This window comes from Onychostruthus taczanowskii, unplaced genomic scaffold, assembly GCF_017590055.1.
Source record: "Onychostruthus taczanowskii isolate IOZ18803 unplaced genomic scaffold, ASM1759005v1 scaffold9, whole genome shotgun sequence".
NCBI lineage: Eukaryota > Metazoa > Chordata > Aves > Passeriformes > Passeridae > Onychostruthus > Onychostruthus taczanowskii.
The window spans coordinates 11,736,263-11,756,423 of record NW_024506993.1 but is presented as its reverse complement, the minus strand read 5'-3'; the positions used below and the strand labels follow the sequence as shown (position 1 = coordinate 11,756,423).

Sequence of the window (20,161 nt, the reverse complement as noted above, 5' to 3'; positions counted from 1 at the left end):
TCCAAGAGGGACACTCCAGGGCAGGCAGCCTGAGTGACAACTGTCCAACCCCCATAAGGGGGTTTTCCCCTGCCACTCCCAGTTGTTCGCTGAGCCTGCGAGGATCTCCTTATTTCCATGTTCTGCCTCTGTGCCTCATCTGTCCCCCACGAGACCCAATGTGCCCCCATGCTTCAGCCTCCTCTGCCCCCAGTGGCCCCTCATCTCCCCTGTGCCCTTCCCCTGCCCAGCTCAGGGATCCCAGTGCCACCCCCCAGGCCCTGCGCTCTCCCCAGCCCCAGTGTACCTAGCAGTGTCCCAGTGTCCCCTGCAGTGCCACCCCGGCCAGCCCCGCCCCCGCCAGCCCACCCCCGCCAATCAGACCGCGTCACTGCCTATTGGCCCCGCCCCATCCCTGTCAGTCACGACTCCGCGCCACGCCCTGTACACGTCCTGGTGGGCGGTGCCTGCGCCTGCGCAGTGCGGCGGCCGCGGTGACAGTGACAGGCTGGCAGGAAAGGGCGGGGGCAGGAAGGGGCGGGGTGGTGCCAAGACGGGGACCGGGACCCGGACCAGGACCACGATCAGGATCCGGATCGAGATCGGGATCTAGGCTGGGACTGCCAGCGTCACGGGACGGGAGGGCTGCAGCGTCAGGCCGCTCGGTAGCACCATGCTGAAGAAGTTCGACAAGAAGGACGAGGAGTCGGGTGAGGGGAGGCCGGGGGCGCTGTGAGGGGAGAGACCCCTCTGTGGGTACGGAGGGGATTGGTGAGGGGGGACCCCTCCGTGGCTGCGGGGAGAGCTGTGAGGGAAGAGACCCCTCCTGTGGAAATGAGGGCATCTGTGAGGGACGGAGGGAGCTGGGAGGGGAGGCTCGGTGCCAGCTCGGCAGCGGGGGCTCGCTGGCGTGCGCAGAGGGGAGCGCTGTGGGAGCGCTGTGGGAGCACTAGGGCAGTGTGCTGCCTCCTTCTCGCAGCTGCAGCCGGGGCTAAACATCGGCACAGCACAGCGAGGTTAGTGCCACATCACCAGGTGCAGAGCCTGAGAGAAAATGGAGCATATTAGCCCTGTTCACAGTTGCCCAGCTCTGGAAGCAGGTGCTATGGCCGAGTAGAATCCAGTTCATCGTTTCTGGCCCCACAATCACTGCTACTTTCAATGGGTCAGAAAATCTGAGAGCACCAAGGAAACATGAAGTGATTGCCTGACTTCAAAACTTTAGGCCGATTAGTAAGGAAGAGGTTATATTTTATGTGGTGTGTAATTCAGGTGGAAGTGATGCAACATAAGACAGTGTTTCCTTTCATGGCTTTGTGGCATCTTTTTCATCTTCCTATGAAGCTTTCTACCTGTCTTGCTCTGCATAACAAATCGGTGTGTCCTGAAGCAAATTGATTCAGCTTACATCCTGGTGATTATTCTGTGTGACTGTGCTTTCTTTTTATCTTAATGGGCATTCAATGCTTTGCCCTTGTTTCCCTTTTCCGAGGCCTCCAGTGACATCTTGATAAGCAGAGAATTTAGTGATGCAGCTGTTGGAGGGGAATTGGTCTTGGCTTTAATTCTGGGGGCTATTCTTCATTTGCATCTGCCACACCCATCAAGGTATTGACATTACCTGTGGCTAGGGCTGGCAGGAGATGCACGTATCTAGTTAATTGGCTTGTGTGTCTTTGCTTTCTGTGTGTGGTTTTGCTAGCCTTTGATGACCTGCTCCCACTCCCTTTGACATGTTATTTTGGCCACAAATTTGCTTTCCTCTACAAATCAGAATAAGTTGTTGTTAGTTACCCAATATTAGGAACTTTATGAACACACAGTCTCTGCCCTCCCTGCATCTTTCTCCCTCTCCATGGAGGAAAACTGATGCAGGGTGCTGTGAGGACTGAGACCCCATGTACAATGTATTTCAGGATCCTTAGCACTATGAGGGATAAAGAGGTGATGCAGTGTTGTTCATGCTGATTGAAGAATTGTAGACATGCTGGACCATGAAAATGCTGGGCTGCTGGGCAGGTTTTTTGGAACTCATTAGCATATTTATCCTAGAACTGATTCATACTCATACTAGAGACATTTTTGCTCTTTCTCCTTGTTTTGTTCTACCTCTTCAACCTCACATAAGAGTCTGTGTTTTGCTCAGCCACCTGCTGCCTTTGCAAACTTCTCCTGAGCCAGGGGAGGGCATTTTATGAACCAGGAAGGAGCCAGAGTGCAGATGTGTTTACTTTTGTATGTAAGGCTTACTCTAGAAAGGGCTCCTGGCACCAGCCTAGGATGCTTCAAGCTTGGGTCAGGTCAGATTTTGGCCCAGGAGATGTTCTCTCTGGTGGACCAGGCTCTGGAACAAACACTAGAACAACCCTGGAAAAGGCTGCATTGTGTGCCAGAGCAAGGCTGATCATAGGTTCTAATTAAAACCTGCTTATCAATAACTAGTAGCTTTTGAAAAGCTGCAGCTCACAGTAGCTTGGGAGGCAATCTGATAGAGACCATGCAGAATGATAGTGCTTTTCCCTCTGATTATTTAATCCTTAATTGCTGGGGGGGTCTAATTATTTAGTATAATTTACTTTGTTAAGTGGAATAATGAAAGTTACTTTGTGTCCAGCCTATCTAATCTGCTGTCTTGTTCTCTTCATTAGTGATAGAGCCAAAAATACTTTACTGGTGGATTTTGGTTTGGTTTATATGGGAGGGATAAAACACTTCTTACTCACCAGTCTGGCAAGTGAGATCTCTTTCTGTCTAAGCTTTTGTTTCTAGGCTTGTCCTATTGATGCTCTAACTGCCAGCAAGCTCCCAGCCCAGGGGTGGGAATAGCTCTTTGGGGATACCATGGAGCAGAGTTATTTTACAGCTAATCAGTCTACCTCAGCTCACAGTCAGTTACTTGTGGAGGGAATGGCAAATTGAAGAATGTCCTGTCTGCTCTGCCTTCCCTGACTGCCATGAAGACATCCAATTAATATTACTTCAAAGAGGATGCTCTCATTGCTTGGTGTTTATGAAAAAAAAATCACCCCAAAATGCTCAGACTGTTTTTAATGTATGGGCATGGTTAAAAAGTTGCTTTCCCATGGCACTATCCTTGGAGAGACTTTTACTCTCCTTGTTTTGCAGGTGGGAATTCCAACCCATTCCAGCACCTGGAGAAGAGTGCAGTCTTGCAAGAGGTAAATCTTCAGGCCATCTCCTCTGTGTACCCCACTGGATAGAGTCTCTCCCTCTCTTGAGTAGGTCACTGGAGAACTTCAGCAAGGAAATGAGGGTTTGTTACAGTCCTGCTTGCTCTGAAAGAAATAGGCAACACTTCTTATTTAATTATTGGACAGATGAAGGGAGAAGGTTGAAATGGTCTCTAAAAAATTAAAGACTGTGACCTATAAATAGTAATAAAAGGAATAAAATTATCTGGGAAAGCTCACCCCAGACCAGGAAGATTGGGAAAGTGGCCTTGGACACCCCAAATGTCTTGTGGATGTCAATATTAGTGAGAGGGGTGTGAGTGGTTTAAAATTAAATAGTTTTATGAATTTTCTCTGAAGAAATGCCATTCTTCTCAAGAGCAGGTGAACATCTCAATCCCCAGCCCCTGTTGGTTCAGCATTCTCTGTTTGCTTGTGAGGTTGGGAATGCTGTTGGCTCCCATAGCCTCAGTGAGCTTTGTCTGTCAGAAGAGTGGTGTTTTAGCTAACACACAGTGCAGACCAGTGTGGGTGAAAGTGTGATGAGAATTTAGCCTTTAAACCTCTATTGCTCTTGGGTTTGTAATCCCAGACTGCAAAACTAGCTGTTTAAAGGGGCCCATGTTTAGCAGGAATTAAAGGGAAATCTGATCCAAAGTCATTAATAATCTTGCCATACCTCACTCAGTGTGTAGTTGGGACAGGCAGGACAATGTTGCAAAGGGGTCAGTGTCAGTCCTCGTCTGTGCTTTGTTTCCAGGCTCGAGTGTTTAATGAGACTCCCATAAACCCACGAAAATGTGCTCATATCCTCACCAAGATCTTGTATCTCATAAACCAGGTAAGAGAGAGAAAATGTACATCTATACAGACATGTACATCAGGCCCAAAGCTGGTTGTAATAATTGGGATTTCCTTTCTTCTTTCCAAACAACCAGGGGGAGCACCTTGGTGTCATGGAAGCCACCGACTCCTTCTTTGCTATGACCAAGCTGTTTCAGTCCAATGATGTAAGTCTGCCTTTGGTTTTCTGTATTTACCTGGTGGTACAATTTGTCCCTTGAAATACACATTTTTATACAATCAGCTTTTCTGTCCTGTCTGAAGCTACCTGATCTGAGTGGGAAGAGTAGGGTGAAAGTTTAGAAATGGTGATCAGCTTCCGAGCCCTGCCCAGATCTTATAGCAGCTTAACTGAAGTATGCACTGCTCTTGAGGCAGAGATTCCTCTCTCTGAATTGCCATTTAACTCACGAGATTGTGGTAGGCAGGTGGATTTTACTGTGCTTTGTGCTCAGCATTAAAATACTCTGCTGAGAGTCAACAACTGTGTGTTTGGAGGAGGCTGGGAGTTCGTGCCTGCTCACAGCAGTAGCACTGTCAATAGTTGTCTCCCAAACTGCAAGGCTTTAAAATCATGAGACCAGTGCAGAAATCCCCAGACTCAGGAATATAAACTGTTTGCTTTCTTGCTTTTGGAGCAACATAAGGCTTTCAAACCACCAAACAGTTTCAAGGCTTTCTCCTTGTTCATGTGAATGACAAGTGGAAGATGAAACTGTAGATCCAGCTAAATCTGGTGTCTCTGTGGCCTCACCCTAAGACTGAGGGATTTAGAAGAGGTGTTCTGTTAATCACTCTGGATTTTGTTCATCTTTTATGCTCAGAGAGTGAGGCACTCTGAAGGTATCAAGTTCTTGTGCTCTTCATGATAAAATTATGTAAGCAGGGAAAACTGAGATTCCTTCCTATCTGGGATCATCTCAGCTGATGTTCTTGCTTATTTCCTTGCCAGCCAACTCTTCGCAGGATGTGTTACCTCACTATCAAAGAGATGTCTTCTATTGCAGAAGATGTGATCATTGTTACTAGCAGGTCAGTCACTTCACTTTTCTTGCTGCAATATTGACATGCTCTTCAGGAATGTCTGTCCAGCTTCTTGAAGCAGTCTCTGAGCAGGGTGATGATAGGGAATGCTCTTGGTGAGGAAAAAGTTTTCCTCTATAAAAGACCGGTAAAATACAGACACTAAACTCAGTGATGTATGCAGAATATGCCATGTCCCCATATCCCATGCCCATGGATGTCTGGAGTATCTCTTGGTTACATGATATGGCAGCACTGCTGGCTTTTCCCCTTTTGCAAAGGCTTTTTCATTAATGCCTTTGAAATGTTGTGAAGAATTCTGGCATAAATCCCAAGGCTTTCAACAGGTAGACAAGGATTTGCTTCTCCTGTAGCCGCGCAAAATACGACTTCACCAGGGAACAAAATTCCCTCTGTGAGTCATTCCTGAATTGCTGATCATGTGTTCTGGTTCAAAAGCAAAACCAGTGAGAGACTCTAAGTCAGAAATACAATTTATTAGGAAAAGGGAAAAAAACAAATACATGCAATAATACAAAAGAAAAAAACACCACTGACAATCAGAATGCAACCTGACCCTCTGCTAGTTAGAGTGGTGGTAGCAGTCCAGATGAAATGATCTTGTTGAAGTGGTGATCCTGTAGAAAAGATCTGGTAGCTCTTGTCCTCTGGAAACCAGTGGATAAGGGCTGCCTGTTCTGTCCCAAAGCCCAGATCATATCCAGGTGGGGATGCTTAGCTCCTCCCTGCTGGGCAGAGCGTCTCACAATGGGCTGATACCGTTCTGAGTCATATGGTGGGTCCTTGACTGCCCAGTAATGGCTCCCAGAGGGAGTTACCTCTGAGTCATGTGGCGAGGCATTGATGGGCCCATTAACAGGAGATAAGGAAAAAATAATGCCCCTCCTGGCTTCAACAGCTCTTGAGGATGGGAATAGAATACATCTTTATATTGTAACCTAGGATATCATGCCAGTGAAATATCCTTTCAGGGAGTCAGGAGTGTGCTGGTGTAGAGTCTGTAAAGGGCTGAGGCACAAACCAGTCTCAGGTGCTGCAATATGATGAACTCCCAGCCCTTCACAGATGATCTCACAGTGACCAGGACCCTGGGAAAAGGGCAGGAATGAGTGTTCAGTTGGAAGGACTAATGCCTCAGGGATATATATATTTGTGCTTCAGTCTCACTTGGTGAACAGGAGCCCCTGCAACTTGTTGATGGGCTTAGGACTTGAGTACTGATCTGTTCCTCCTGCCTTCCCACCCCAGTGGGATTTGCCTGAGACCTGCAGCTGCCTGCTTGGCATTCAGCCGTGATGCTGGCTGCCTGCTGCTCTGTGTGTGCACTTGAGAGCTGCTGGCTCAGGAGTGCCATATTGAGAGCTTCCTGTTTTCCCAGCTTAACCAAAGACATGACTGGGAAGGATGACAATTACCGAGGCCCTGCTGTGAGAGCACTCTGTCAGATCACTGATGTAAGTGCTGCTTTTCCCATGGGGCAGCTCTGTGCCCTTCACTTTTTCCTACTTTACCTCATCCCACTTTCCACTCTGCTTTTCTTGCCTTTCACACTCTGAGCAGCTTTCCCATGTCAGCTGTTGTTTCTCTCTCCCTGCAGAGTACCATGTTGCAGGCCATTGAGCGCTACATGAAGCAGGCAATTGTTGACAAAGTGCCAAGTGTGTCCAGCTCTGCTCTCGTGTCTTCCTTGGTATGTACTCCCTGCAGCACGGGCCTGAGGGACATTCTAGCAGGGAAGCAGTCATCTGTGGTGGGACTGGACATCTTGGGGGTTTCAGGATTTTGTTGCTATTCCTGTCTTTGTGAACTGAGGGACTGGCGCTGACTTTGTTAGAGATCATCAACCTCCTGAGGCTGCAGCTGTCATGGCCAGATCTCTGCATGCTGAACTCTTATTCTTCTATAAGTTGCTGCTGCCAGCTCACTCATGGGGAAGGCTTGTTGCTTTTTATTATAAGCTGAAATTCCCAAAGCTTCCTCCATTCTTATCTCATGGGTTGTTGTGGCTTCATCTCCTTCCAGCACTTGCTGAAGACCAGTTATGATGTGGTGAAGCGCTGGGTGAATGAGGCTCAGGAGGCAGCTTCCAGTGACAATATCATGGTGCAGGTAGGACACCCACCTCCAGCAGGGGAATAGCCAGCAGCAGCTGAGCATGGAGCAAATTGCTGGAGCTCAGCCAGGCGCCTCTGGGCAACAGAGGGGACAAAAGGGGAAGGAACCCGCTGTGGGTTTGTGACATTCTCTTTCCCTGTGCACAGTATCACGCTCTGGGCCTGCTGTACCACGTGCGGAAGAACGACCGCCTGGCAGTCAACAAGATGCTCAGCAAGTTCACACGCCACGGCCTCAAGTCCCCGTTTGCCTACTGCTTGATGATCCGAATAGCCAGCAAGCTGCTCGAGGAGGAGGCTGGCAGGTGAGCAGGCTCTTTTGCCCTGCTGAAAGAACTTCCTGGTCCTACTTCCATCTCCTCTTGCAGGCTCACTTGCCATCTCATTTGTTCTATCTTTGAAGAGCAGCGTGCAGCTTCTACTCTCTTATTGTTGGATAAAAGCAGAGAAAATATAGGATGTCTTCCTGGTTGTTTGGAGATGACTTCTGTGAGTCTTGCTTGCACATCAAATACTGTCTTGTTTCTCTGGAGAGTTTTGCATAGCTGTTCTTTGTTTGGTTTTATTTTCTGTCTTCTGTAATTGTTTATCCAGCATGTATGCAGTGTGGCTTCCTGGTGGATAAGAGCTGTGGTGTGTACAGTCATTTCCTACTGTGTGAGAGTTGAGGGAGATTCTCTTTAGCCTGTAAGGCAGAGGGTGTCTTCTCAGAAGGCAGCCTGACTGTCAAGCGTGCTGGAAGTACAGTATAATGACCGCTGCAAAATCTGGGGACAGAGTGGTTTTATGGCTGCTTTTACCTTTCCATAGACTGTAGGACCTGCCCATTTCTGCTGCTGAGTTCTTAATTTCTGATAGTACCTTTGCTTTAATTCAGTCTTGTGGGGGTTTTTTATCTCTTAGCCGCGATAGCCCTCTGTTTGATTTCATCGAGAGCTGCCTGAGAAACAAGCATGAGATGGTGGTGTATGAAGCTGCATCTGCCATTGTCAACCTGCCCAACTGCACTGCCAAGGAGTTGGCTCCAGCTGTCTCAGGTAAGTGTGGTGCTCATGATCATGGCGAGGGAATTATGAGCCTCCAGTGGTGACCCTGCTGATTGCCCCAAGAAACAAGGGCCTGGTGTAGTGTCAGGCTTTTTATGCTGCTCTATCCTTTGTTGCGTTATGCTGCTGCTGAGAGCCTGTGGTGTGTGTGAATAGCTTTGTTCTTGTAAAGGTATTTCCTGGTGTGTTCAAGTGTGGGTTACTTCATGGCTCAGTTCTGGGAAAGGAGCAGGGTTTGCATGAAATGGAGAGCAGCAGTTCAAATTAACTTAATAGGAAAGATGACAAGGTGATGAATTTGACTTTCACAAGGAGCAGAGGATAGCAGCACTGTGGAAGAAGATGGAGGTAGGTAAGAGTTAGTTGTCAGCAGGGATGTAACAAAGGCAAAGGGGACAAGAAGAAGGGAGGAATCTATTAAAGGTACAATTGCTTCTTCAGCATTTTTCTAGTTACCTTATGCTTACAACTGTCTCTTCACTGAAGCTCTTGCTTTAGGTATGAAATGCTTCTCAATAATAGAGTGCCTAAACATCTGCTTTTGTTGGTTTTGCCACCTTGCAGTTCTGCAGCTGTTCTGCAGCTCCCCGAAAGCAGCACTGAGATATGCAGCCGTCCGTACCCTCAACAAGGTAGGAGCCAGTCACTTGGGAGCTCCAGTAGTGTCTCCTGTGCAGGGAGGTACAGGCTGCAGAAGGCAGTCAGATTATGTGATGATTTTGTGTGAATAACCTCTGTCTTGTGCTACAGCCTTATATTTCATTGCTTTCTGTCTGGAATAAAACCTCAAAGAACACTCTACAGAAAGGAAAAAAACTCTGATAATTTTCACTGGTCTCTTAGAATGTCACTGGTCTTAGTGTTACTGCTTTCCCTTCTGAGCTTCCCATGGTGAGGAAGCTCCTTGTAAAACAGGGATCAAACCTTGATGATGCTTCTTGCCTGCTCTGTGGTAGTCTTTGCTCCAGCTTTTCCCTTCTTATAAACACTACAAAAGAAAAAGAGAGAATGGCAGTGTCTGGTAACTGCTGTGCTTCTGCCTACAGAGCTGTTTTGCACAGCTAGTCTGGCTAAATTTTTGTTGGGAATTCATAGCTTTCTTTTCTTACTATATAGAGCAAAATCAGAGTGTTAAAAATAATAAAAGACTGTTTATTGCTACTGCTTTTCTTCCAGCAAGGAGTGCAATTCTGCAGAAAACAAGAGCTTGTTACCTTAACTCTAGATTAGCTGTTTGTCTGAGATGTCCCTCATGTGCAGTCAATACCACTTATTTCTATAGGAAGGAGTAAGTTTTGCTGGGTTTTGCCAGCTGGGCCTTTTGCATCTCTTGAGGGATTTTCATTCTTCCTTGGCTGCTGCAGGTGGCCATGAAGCACCCATCTGCTGTGACTGCCTGTAACCTGGACCTGGAGAACCTTGTGACAGACTCCAACCGCAGCATAGCCACCCTGGCCATCACCACGTTGCTGAAAACCGGCAGTGAGAGCAGCATTGACCGGCTCATGAAGCAGATCTCCTCTTTCATGTCAGAAATCTCAGATGAGTTCAAAGTAAGGAGGTGGGAGGAGGAGGGACATCCAGATTCCTGAAGAAACCTCGTGGTCTTTGTCCATGTTTGTGTGTGTGCTCTGAGCCTGCATGGAGCTGTTTCCAGAAGCAGCAGAATATTTGCAGGGAGGAGAAAGTATTAGAGGCTGTCTGCCTAAGCCATGCCTCAGTCCTACATCTCCAAAGTCACATGCTCTCTTCTGGGGAGATGCCTTCTGAGAATCAAATCTCTTTCTTCTTTCCAGTGGGTGTGGGCTTTCTTTAGGGGCTGGCCAGTGCATAAAGATCTATCTCCTCCAATTCTTAGGATTGTACCTCCTGGAACTGCATTTGTTGAATAAATACAGACAAAAATATGATTTCCAGGCTAGGAAGGCCAGCAGAAAATTGATACAACTCAGCTATTTTTTCCTGCAGGGTGAAACAGAACTGTTTTTTACTTGCCCCCTTTTCCTGCAGGTGGTAGTGGTGCAGGCCATCAACGCTCTGTGTCAGAAGTACCCTCGCAAGCACGCTGTCCTCATGAACTTCCTCTTCACTATGCTTCGGGAGGAGGTAAGTTTGCAGGACAGCTGTGTCTGCCTTGCTTGTGTGCATGAACAGTACTCTCTGTGAGTGTCAAGCTTTTACTGATAAGGCTGTGCAGTGAAAGCCTCTCTCTAAAAGGCTTGCAGTCTAACTGCAGAAATGCCCAGCTGTGCACAATAGTTACAAGCATACTGCCAGGCATATTTTTAGTGTGGTTTTCATTCTGTGATTTTTTTTTATGAGGGTTTATTAACTCTCAAAGCAAATGCAAGCAACAGCAGATCTGTTGGCAGTCCATGTGTGTTTCACATTTGAACCAGCTTTCTTTTATACTTTGACAGCAAATTCCAAGAAGTTTTGTCTTGTACACAAAGATTCAATAACAATCTATCTATTGATGACAGGGGACCACTTTTGTTCTGGTGTCTGTGCTCTGGCAGTGAAGGGATCACGAGTACCTATAACCATTCTCTTCATTCAGTCAGACAAAAATCACAGCTTTACAGAGGTTTGCTGAGGCTGTTTATCAATGATCCAACATGCCTGCAGCACAGCTGGCACCACTGCTTGTTCTGACATCACTTCCTGCCAATTCCAGCCTCTCAGTTGGGAACAAACCGGAGTATCTCATTTTGCTCCTGTGAAAAATGGACCGTTTTCCTTTCCCAGATTTTCTGTGGGTGGATGGTATCATTCTGAATGTGGTTTTGTACTTCAAACCATTCTGTTTTAAAGCTTTTTTAATCCGAAGTAGCTCCAGAAAGATCCAAATGCCTGGCACTGTGCATGTAATTGGCAGAAGGTAGTGTGCAGTTTAATCCCTGGTGTGTATTGAGGACATTAGTAAATAATGTCTGAAGATAGCCAAGCATTACTGGCATGTCAGGTTGTGGCTGTACCTGGGGAGGTATTGATTGCCTATTATCCCACACTAATGGAGCTGTTTGCTGTGTCCTGCTGTGGCAGATACGATCCTTCATACATTTCTCTTGTGATTCATCCTCAGATATCTAGTGCTAAAGGGGAGAGGGTTGGGTTTATTCTCCTTCCATATGGCTGTTTTTAAACACTAATTCTAGCAGCAGAGGATTTTGATGGAGATAAAAACCCTTCAGACAGATGAATCCTTTTACTCTTGGGTTAGGACTCAAGTTGTTTTTTTTTTTACTCCAGTGCAGCCATTCTGAAGGGAGCTTGCAAGAGAGCTTGAATATTAGCTGGCCCTCTGGGTGTAAAGAGGGTCAAAAGTGAGGGCAGAATTACTGCCCTCCTCCTTTCAAGCACACATTAAAAAGCACTGAGTGTGAATGACCTTTCAAAGGAATGTTTCTCCTATCTGGCTAGCTCAGAGTCTCTAAAATACTTTGATATTTCCAGCTGAGCAGTTCCCTTTTGCTCCTCAGGGTGGCTTTGAATACAAGAGAGCCATTGTGGACTGCATCATCAGCATTATTGAGGAGAACTCAGAGAGCAAAGAGACAGGCCTGTCTCACCTCTGTGAATTCATTGAGGACTGCGAGTTCACTGTGCTGGCCACTCGTATCCTCCACCTCTTGGGGCAGGAAGGGCCCAAAACCAACAACCCCTCCAAATATATTCGCTTCATCTACAACAGGGTTGTTCTGGAGCACGAAGAAGTCCGGGCAGGTAAGTGACAGACCTGGAAAGTTCTCTGCCTTTAGACAGATCTTCAGGGAGCCATAGTGTATGAATGCCTCTGCTTTTGAGGGTTGTGATTTGCTCTAGGCCTGAGCAGATCATTTTATACAGCAGAGATATTGCAGTAGTATTGATGGAAGAGGCAGCCTGTGACTAAGAAGTGGGAAGGAATATGCACTGTTTCTGAAACTGGACAAAGGTTTGCAGGCACTTCACCTCTGCTTCTTTCCAGTCACAGTTTTACTAATGTACACAGTTTACTAGTGTAGCATCTCTGACATGATGTTTGATCAAGGCCGAGAATTGGAGAAACTTCAGCTGATTCCTTTGCTTTCTAATTCTGTTTTCATGACTTTTGCTACAGGTGCTGTAAGTGCCCTGGCCAAGTTTGGAGCTCAGAATGAGGAGATGTTACCCAGTATCTTGGTGTTACTGAGAAGGTCAGTTGGGCCTCAGAGTTTTTCAACATCCTGGGTGAAATACCCTGTTTGCTTGAGAGCTTGTCTAGTCTCTTATGCCTGTGGGTCTGAGAAGGTGCAGGGGGTATCCATGATCCTGTGATGGGATCACCAGTGCATTCAGCACCACAAAGTGGACAGAAGCCATATGTAGCAGATTGCTGCTTTTCTAATGTAATTACTAGGAGACTGCTGGATCTCCCGTGGCATGTTTTTTCTGGCCCTGTGATGTTCTGAAGAAAGTTTTCCACTTTCCCCTCAGGTGTGTGATGGATGATGACAATGAAGTGAGAGACAGAGCTACCTTCTACCTGAATGTTCTGGAACAGAAACAGAAAGCCCTCAATGCTGGCTACATCCTGAATGGTATGGCAGCAAGGCCTTAAAACAAGTCTGCACCTCTTTCCTGGTTTAACAAGAGTTAAACTAAAGACCTGGCATTTTTGTGGTTTCAGTGATCTGTCCCTTCTGTCCCTAGGGTTGACGGTGTCCATCCCTGGCCTGGAGAGGGCTCTGCATCAGTACACCCTGGAGCCCTCTGAGAAACCCTTTGACTTGAAATCTGTTCCTTTGGCAACAGCTCCTGTCATCGAGCAAAGAGCAGGTGAGGAATCAGGTCCCCTGAATGCTAGTGATTCCCTGCATTGGGCTTGCTGAGAATTGCTGGGCTCCATCCTGTTTGAATTTTGTGAGATTGCATCTCCTGGAAAGACAAAGGCCTCAAATCTGCTTGCTCCCACATTAATGCTTCCGTTTAGTGCAACTGCTAATAATAGTAGTAGTTGGCAATGCTCACTGGAGCTCTGCAGTTCTAAAGCTGCTTAGGAAGCCAAGTACGGGTGTCTAGTCTATAGGAAATGAGAAATGAGCTCCCTTAGTCAAATCCCTCTACAGACATTAATCTGTTTTCTGATTTAGTCGTTTCTTACTCTTCTCCTTCAAATATTTTGGGTTTGTTTTTGTTTGATTGTTTTCTATTTCATTTGCAGAAAATGCCCCTGTTGCTGTAGTGAAACAGCCAGAGAAAGTGGCGGCAACACGGCAAGAAATTTTCCAAGGTAAATTGATGCAAGGCCTCTCCTCTGTCCATGTGTGAGAACTCTGTAGCCACTTCTTGCTGAACCTGCCTTAGCCCCTCTGGCTTCTTCTTACCTTCCTGCAGTGTGTGACATGGGCTCCCAACTTCAAGTCAGCTGTTCACTCCTGGAGGGTGGGGGTGCCTGCAGTCCTCTTTTTTCTGTCTTGCAGTAGACATGAGCAAAGGATGACTCCATTTTATCTTAAAAGTCCCTAGAGAATGTTTATGAGTATTTGGTGGATAGTGCCTTGCTGTAGCAGCTTCTGGCAGCTGAAACAAGGGGTTTGACACTGCTAACACCTCCCTGTGTCTTGAGGAAGGCAGTAATTTGTGTCCTCTATTTCAGAGCAACTGGGGGCCATCCCAGAGTTTCGGGGGCTGGGCCCACTCTTCAAGTCTTCCCCAGAGCCTGTGGCCCTGACAGAGCTGGAGACAGAGTATGTGGTTCGTTGCACAAAGCATACCTTTGTCAACCACATGGTGTTCCAGGTGGGTTCCTATGGAGTGTGCTGCTGAGGACTCTTAGAAGATAAGCTCCTGACTAGCTAAAAGCTGTGTTGTGAAGACATCTCTCAGGGATATCAGAGAATCATAGAATGGCCTCAGTTGGAAGTGACTTCAAAGATAATCTAGTGTCAACCCCCCATGGACAGGGACACCTTCCACTGGACCAGATTTCTGAGAACTCCATCCAGCCTGGTCTTGAACACTTCCAGAGGTGCAGCACCCACAGTCTGTGTTCAAAGCACAACACTGCAATGAGTATTCCTTAGTTTCTCATCCATGGTAGCAGAACCCCAAAGAAAATTCATAAGGGTGGGGGGTGTGTCTGAGCAATGCTTCCAGGTACAGTCAAATCCAACAAGCACTAGGTGGGGCTGTTCTCACTGAGGAGTTGGCAAGGGGATCTGTGTTCTTTCTTCAGCGTCCCCAAGCCTGTGGTTTAGGTATGAAAGAGTGAAGCTTACTACATCTGAGAAGCTGAAAAGGGTACCCAAGAAAGGGATCCAGTGGGGGAGAGCTCTTCATCTGCTATGTTTTGTTTTAGCCTGTAGCACAGATGCTTTCTTCTGTACATCCTGGTTTTGGCTGTACCACAGTGCTGCTAAATGTGAAACGTTAGGATTGATGTGCCAGTCCCCTTGCCTGGGCTTCAGGGAGTCTGAGGCACAGCGAGTCCCTTGCTAGCTTGTGAGCAGCAGTGTTTTGTCCTTAGCCAGCTCCTTCCTCAAAGCTCAGAACTGCTTACACAGCCCTCAGAGGGGTTGACCTTTTTAGTGTTGTCCATCCACCAGATGCAATTGTGTGAGTTAAAAGAGATTTGGAATTGCAGCTGGAACAAAGTCTCATCAGCAAGTTTAGACTTGCTGAAAACTTCAGGCTGGCTGAAACTTGCTCAAGCTGTACCTTGTTCAGGCCATGCAAACGATCTTCCTTCCATCTGCTGTGAAGGCACTGTGTCCCTGTAGCTCCAAGTGGGATGACACAGGCAACACAGTACTTGCATTTTGGTAGAACAAAGAATTAACCCAGGAGTGACTGGAAATTGGAGGAAAAAGTTCCATACTAACTGGTGGAACTGAAACAGGCAAAATTGAACACATCCCTGCCCTCAATGAAATTGTGATCCTGTCGGAATTGCAGAGGGCAGGCCTTGGATTGGTGTGTGCTGGTTTGTTTTAAGTCTTGTTTCCTTAAAAAAGAAGCTTGCTGGAGCACTGGACTCCCCAGCAGGATTTTAGTCTCTCCCCTAAAGCGTTTAAATGAGCATTCTTTAGTCAAGTTGCTCTGTGATGAGCCAGCTGATAGAGAGAGACACCGTGGAAGCACAGGGAGTTGGGGGTTCACGGGCTGACACCAGGCTCCCACTGTGCCTCAGATGAGGCTGCTCTGCAGTGAGTAGTGAGCAGCTTCAAGCTGTTGCTGCTTTCCCCTTTCCTGTTTAGTTTGACTGCACGAACACCCTGAATGATCAGATCCTGGAGAATGTCACAGTGCAGATGGAGCCAACAGAGGGGTATGAGGTCATTGGCTATGTACCTGCCAAAACCCTGGTGTACAACCAGCCAGGTACCTGCTATACACTGGTGACACTGTCTGAAGAGGATCCAACAGCAGGTAAACAGTCTGCACTCTTTTTTCCTGTATTGCTTATCCCCACACATTCCACCTTACATACCAGCCAGATATTTATAGCCTGTGTATGGGTGCAGCCCTGAGTGATGCTGAGCATGACTTCTCTTTGCTGTTTAGAGGGCTGTCAAGCCTTCCTTCTTCTCTGCTGGTTCCTTTGTGCTGTAGTACTGCCAAGGTGGGCTGTGAGATCTGGCAGATGAGTTGTCTTTTGTGCACCCTGGCATGTCCTTCTGCCTTTCTTTGTGTTAGACATGGGAGGCTGATGCTTGTAAAGTGCTGAGAGTGCCCAGATGCTCTGAGTAGCAAAGGGTATTTCAGACAAACCGCTAGAATTTATGGGATGTCTGTTTGAGTTGAACATCCCCCTCCCTGTTTGCCACTGTCCAGAACATGAATCAGGCTTTACCTGTGCTTTGGTCTCCCTGGTTTGTGCTCTGGAACTGCTCTGCTGTCATGTTGCTGCTGTTCACTCAGCGGTACCCATCTTCTAGGGGTGAGTCATTGCTTCCTCTCCCAGCTGAGTGGTATTAATGAGCTGCAGCATTGCAGTGCAAGGGGCTTTCATTTCAGAGGCACAGGAACTGATCCCTGTATGTGGATCTTGCCTCTTCAAAAGGTGCTGGTGGGACATGTTTAGTTAGTATTCCCAACACAATGTCAGGTTCATTAGTAATAGCACTTGATCTGAGGATTATGGTCTTGTACAACCATCATGAGCCCTTCTTTATCACTGTTGGCTTAATAGTATAAATAAATAGCTTGTCCTTGAGAGACAGAAACTGTTGGAGAGCTATCTCTAGGTCAGCTGTGCTGTTGACAGTGACGGGGAGAGCCTGGCTGCCCCAAACCTCCCAGCCCCATTCTACCTCAGGGGAGTGTGGACAAGGTGGTAGTGTGAGCTTTGCCTTTGCTTTCTTGTCTCCAGTGGCCTGCACGTTCAGCTGCATGATGAAGTTCACTGTCAAGGACTGTGATCCCAACACGGGTGAGGCGGACGACGAGGGTTATGAGGATGAGTATGTGGTAAGAAGCTGAGCATGTACCTGATCATGGAAACTGCTGTCATTTTGTGGGGTTTTGCAATCTGAATTCGGATCCCTGTGATCACCATCACCCAAGTGGGTAGCATCATGTAGAGGGAGCTCTTGCTGTCTCTGATGCAGATGGGAGTTTGCAGAGCTTGCTTTGTCTCATTTGGAGTATTCTCCTCTTGCACTGTAGATGGACACCTGACTCTGCATGTTATGTATGTTTTGGGAGGCCATGGTGCATCCTCCAGGTTTGGCTAGCTGTGCCCTATGGGCTCCAGCAATGGCACACTCAGGGCTGTGGAGACAGAGGGCTATCAGGCTTCTTTTCTTCTCTACAAGTTGCTCCTGTGGTGGCACAGTTAATTGTCTAGAGGCTTGCCTGGCACAGGGAAGTTGCCATCCTTGTTCTTATTCTCTTCTCTCCCCAGCACTGACGCTGCTGAAAGCAGTGTTGCTGCAGAAGCACCTCTCTTCCTTGGAGAGAAAGGGATGTTGTTCACAGCCTCAGCTTGCCCTGTTAGCTCCAGAGACTGTTTTCTGTGCATTGCCTGTCACTGCTGTGACTCTGATTAGAGGCACTGCTGTGCAGTGAGTCACTGTCTTCCCAGAAAGAGTGGGGAGAGTTTTTCACAATGGAACATACAAGGTTAACACTTCTTTCAGCTTCCTACCAGTCACCAAGGCAGTTGATTGATACTTAAACTCTTCCATGTGTTTGATCTAGAATCAGGAGGAGATTCTTTTCTGCAGCAACTGTTGGAATTAAAGCAGGCTGGTGTCCTTCAGGGCATTGCCTGTCCTTCATTACACACTCTGGAGGGACAAGCCTGGTTCTGCCTTGCACAGGTGCAGTCACAGCAGCTGCTCAGCTACCCTGGTGCCAATGTTAGGTGATCACACACGTCTGACAGTGTCTCACTGTACCAGCCTACAAAATGATAAGCCAGAAAGGCAAAACACAAGCTTACATGCATTTCAGGGATGCAAATACTCAAGCAGCTATTTGTAAGCTTTTGGTTTTCCCTCTGTTTTGGCCATTTGTCCAGTGCTTTGATCTCTGTCAGACCAAGGGCTGTGCTCAGAGCAGGAACCTGGTTTGTAAGCCCTGGGAATGGCATCACTGTGCCCTTCTCAGGCCTAGCAGCTGCTCAGTAGCAAACCAGAAGTGGAAGTGGAGGCAGTCTCCTGCATTCACCTGATCTTAGGGGATGACTCTGAGGATAACAGGGTTAAGAACAACCATGTTTCACTTGAACCTCTTCTACTACCAGCTTGAAGATCTGGAGGTCACAGTGGCTGATCACATCCAGCGAGTTCTGAAGCCAAACTTTGGAGCAGCCTGGGATGAAGTGGGTGATGAGTTTGAAAAGGAAGAAACCTTTACTTTATCTGCTATTAAAACCCTTGAAGGTAAGGAAGGGTGTGTGAACACAGCAGAGCTCTTATTTTCCCTCTTGCAGGCAAGAGTCCAGAGGCCCAGTCTGGCTCACTTTACATCTGTCACAGAAAGGCTAATGGGGCAAAACCCTTCACAAGCTTTACACCACAGCTGTTAAATAGGGAGCTGCAGTTACTGTCATAATAAGTTAGTTCAGAATTCAAAAAAAACTAGTGAGTGTTTTGTGACCAGTAGAGACCAGGCTGGATTGTGGAGGCAAGAGAATATCTTGCTTTGCTCTTGTACTTAACCCTTCCAAGCAGACAGACCATGTTTCAGTTATGAACTCCCACCATTCTTCTTGAGACCAGTAATAAAAAATGAAAACATTAGAAGACATGAGGCTGTTGAGCAGGCTGGTGGGGTAAACCCTCTTCTCTTTCATCATGTATCAGAGTCCTTCTATTTTACTCACAAGCCTGTGAAAACTCAGTTCTTTTGATGCCATACAGGGTGTCCTTGTCCTGTAGCCATTTCTGTGCTCCCTTGAACAGCCCCTTGGGGTTTGAAATACTCACCCTGAGGCCTTTTCATATTTCTCCTGAAGACCTGTGTCTCCTGCAAGACATCTCCTCCCTTTTCAAGTCTCCAGAGAGGCGAGCAGGCTGACAGGGCTGTGCAGTAAGTGCAGCCAGCTGCATTCTCCTTCTGCCCTTGTCTGACTCACTCCCCCTCTTCTTTCTGTTGCACATTTGCTACATCAGGTAACAGAACTCTCCTATGGTAGTGGGGCTTTTTGTGTGTTGTCTTTGTAATCCTTGTGGCCTCCAAAACCACGATTCTGACCAGTGGTGTGTGTCCCTCAGGACAAGGTACATGAACTCTAACATGTAGGGAGAACTTGAGTCACTTTTAGGTGCTCTTTATGTGCCCCTGTTAAGGTATCTGTGACACAGAGCCCATTTTATTGCTTTTTTTCTGACAGAGGCAGTGAGCAATATTGTGAAGTTCCTGGGGATGCAGCCCTGTGAGCGGTCAGATAAAGTGCCAGATAACAAGAACTCTCACACACTGTACCTGGCAGGTGAGCTATGGGGTGAGGTTCTGCTTGAGGAGCAGCTCTGGGAGGTTGCACAGAGCTGCCTGTTGAAAATCAGGGCGAGTTCCTGATGGAGTCCACTGTGCTCTGGGTTGGATTTTGACGTTTGTTCCTGCCATGATTTCTGTCTCTGCAGTGCAGAGCAACTGGTCTTGGGATCAGGGAGGGTGCTGTGGTGGAAGGGATGGTGGGATCAGCCCCAGGCTTAGCTGGGTGGAATTTGCTGTCTTCATGATATGTGGCATACTTCTTCCTCTGGTGTGGGAAAGACAGCAGCCTTACCCAGCAGAAAAGATGAGTACTGGAGCTCCTAGACAATCCTGGATCTCTTCTCATCCAGAGTTTATTTTACACTTTGGTTTCATGGGTTTTAGTAGCAGAAGTCCCAGGTATGTTATAATGAATGAGAAATGAACTGCTTTAGGGTCTCTCCTGGCCCAGTACTAGGACTTGCCAGATTTTGCAGTAGTGTTCATCTTCAGACTTGCAGGGCAAAGCAGCCTGCAACGTGCTCACCCCTTGCTCCCCTGTCCTCTGCAGGTGTGTTCCGGGGTGGCCATGACCTCCTGGTGCGGTCTCGCCTTGTTCTCACTGACACGGTGACCATGCAGGTCACGGCCCGCAGTGCAGAGGAGCTCCCTGTGGATGTCATCATGGCCTCCGTCGGATAAACCCCCTTTCCAGGACTGTCCTAACTCTGAGCCCCCACTGACAGCAGAATACGGATCACGGTCACTACAGCAGCTTTTGTGTTCTCTGCAGTACAGCTGTACTTGGGGCTTTGTCTATAAAATCACCATGTTTTTAATCTCTGGCTACGCCGCCCTCTCTCCCCGCATCGCAGCGTCGCAGCCGCCGCTCCCTGTCCTGCTCCCGCTGTCGTTCCAATAAAGCAGTGTTGTGGCTCTTCCTGGCTGTGTCGGGGGCGGGACCGGCGTTTCCGCGGCGGGGCCGGCCCTGCCCTCGGCCGCAGCCCCTCCCCGCGGCGGGCGGGAGCGGAGCGCGGTGCGCGGTGTCCGCGGAGCC

The 20,161-nt window shown here is 47.7% G+C and overlaps 1 protein-coding gene across 2 annotated transcripts; it reads left to right on the top strand.

The window, feature by feature from the left end:
* The first annotated feature begins 481 nt into the window (after nt 1-481).
* On the top strand, nt 482-20,038 carry COPG1 (COPI coat complex subunit gamma 1). Of its 2 annotated transcripts, XM_041425732.1 has the most exons (25): nt 493-689; nt 1,472-1,587; nt 3,106-3,158; nt 3,931-4,011; nt 4,109-4,180; nt 4,966-5,045; nt 6,436-6,511; nt 6,655-6,747; nt 7,080-7,166; nt 7,319-7,476; nt 8,075-8,208; nt 8,782-8,849; nt 9,582-9,770; nt 10,228-10,323; nt 11,700-11,943; nt 12,320-12,395; nt 12,676-12,779; nt 12,892-13,017; nt 13,403-13,471; nt 13,838-13,980; nt 15,438-15,609; nt 16,553-16,650; nt 17,930-18,068; nt 19,022-19,120; nt 19,676-20,038. In XM_041425732.1, exons 5-25 carry the CDS (start codon nt 4,127-4,129, stop codon nt 19,804-19,806), a joined length of 2,436 nt encoding a protein of 811 aa, XP_041281666.1. In that variant the 5' UTR covers nt 493-689; nt 1,472-1,587; nt 3,106-3,158; nt 3,931-4,011; nt 4,109-4,126; the 3' UTR covers nt 19,807-20,038. The 2 variants fall into 2 exon arrangements, with proteins under 2 accessions (XP_041281665.1, XP_041281666.1); XM_041425731.1 differs by lacking the exon at nt 1,472-1,587 and having other exon boundaries at nt 482-689.
* The last annotated feature ends 123 nt before the right edge of the window (nt 20,039-20,161 follow it).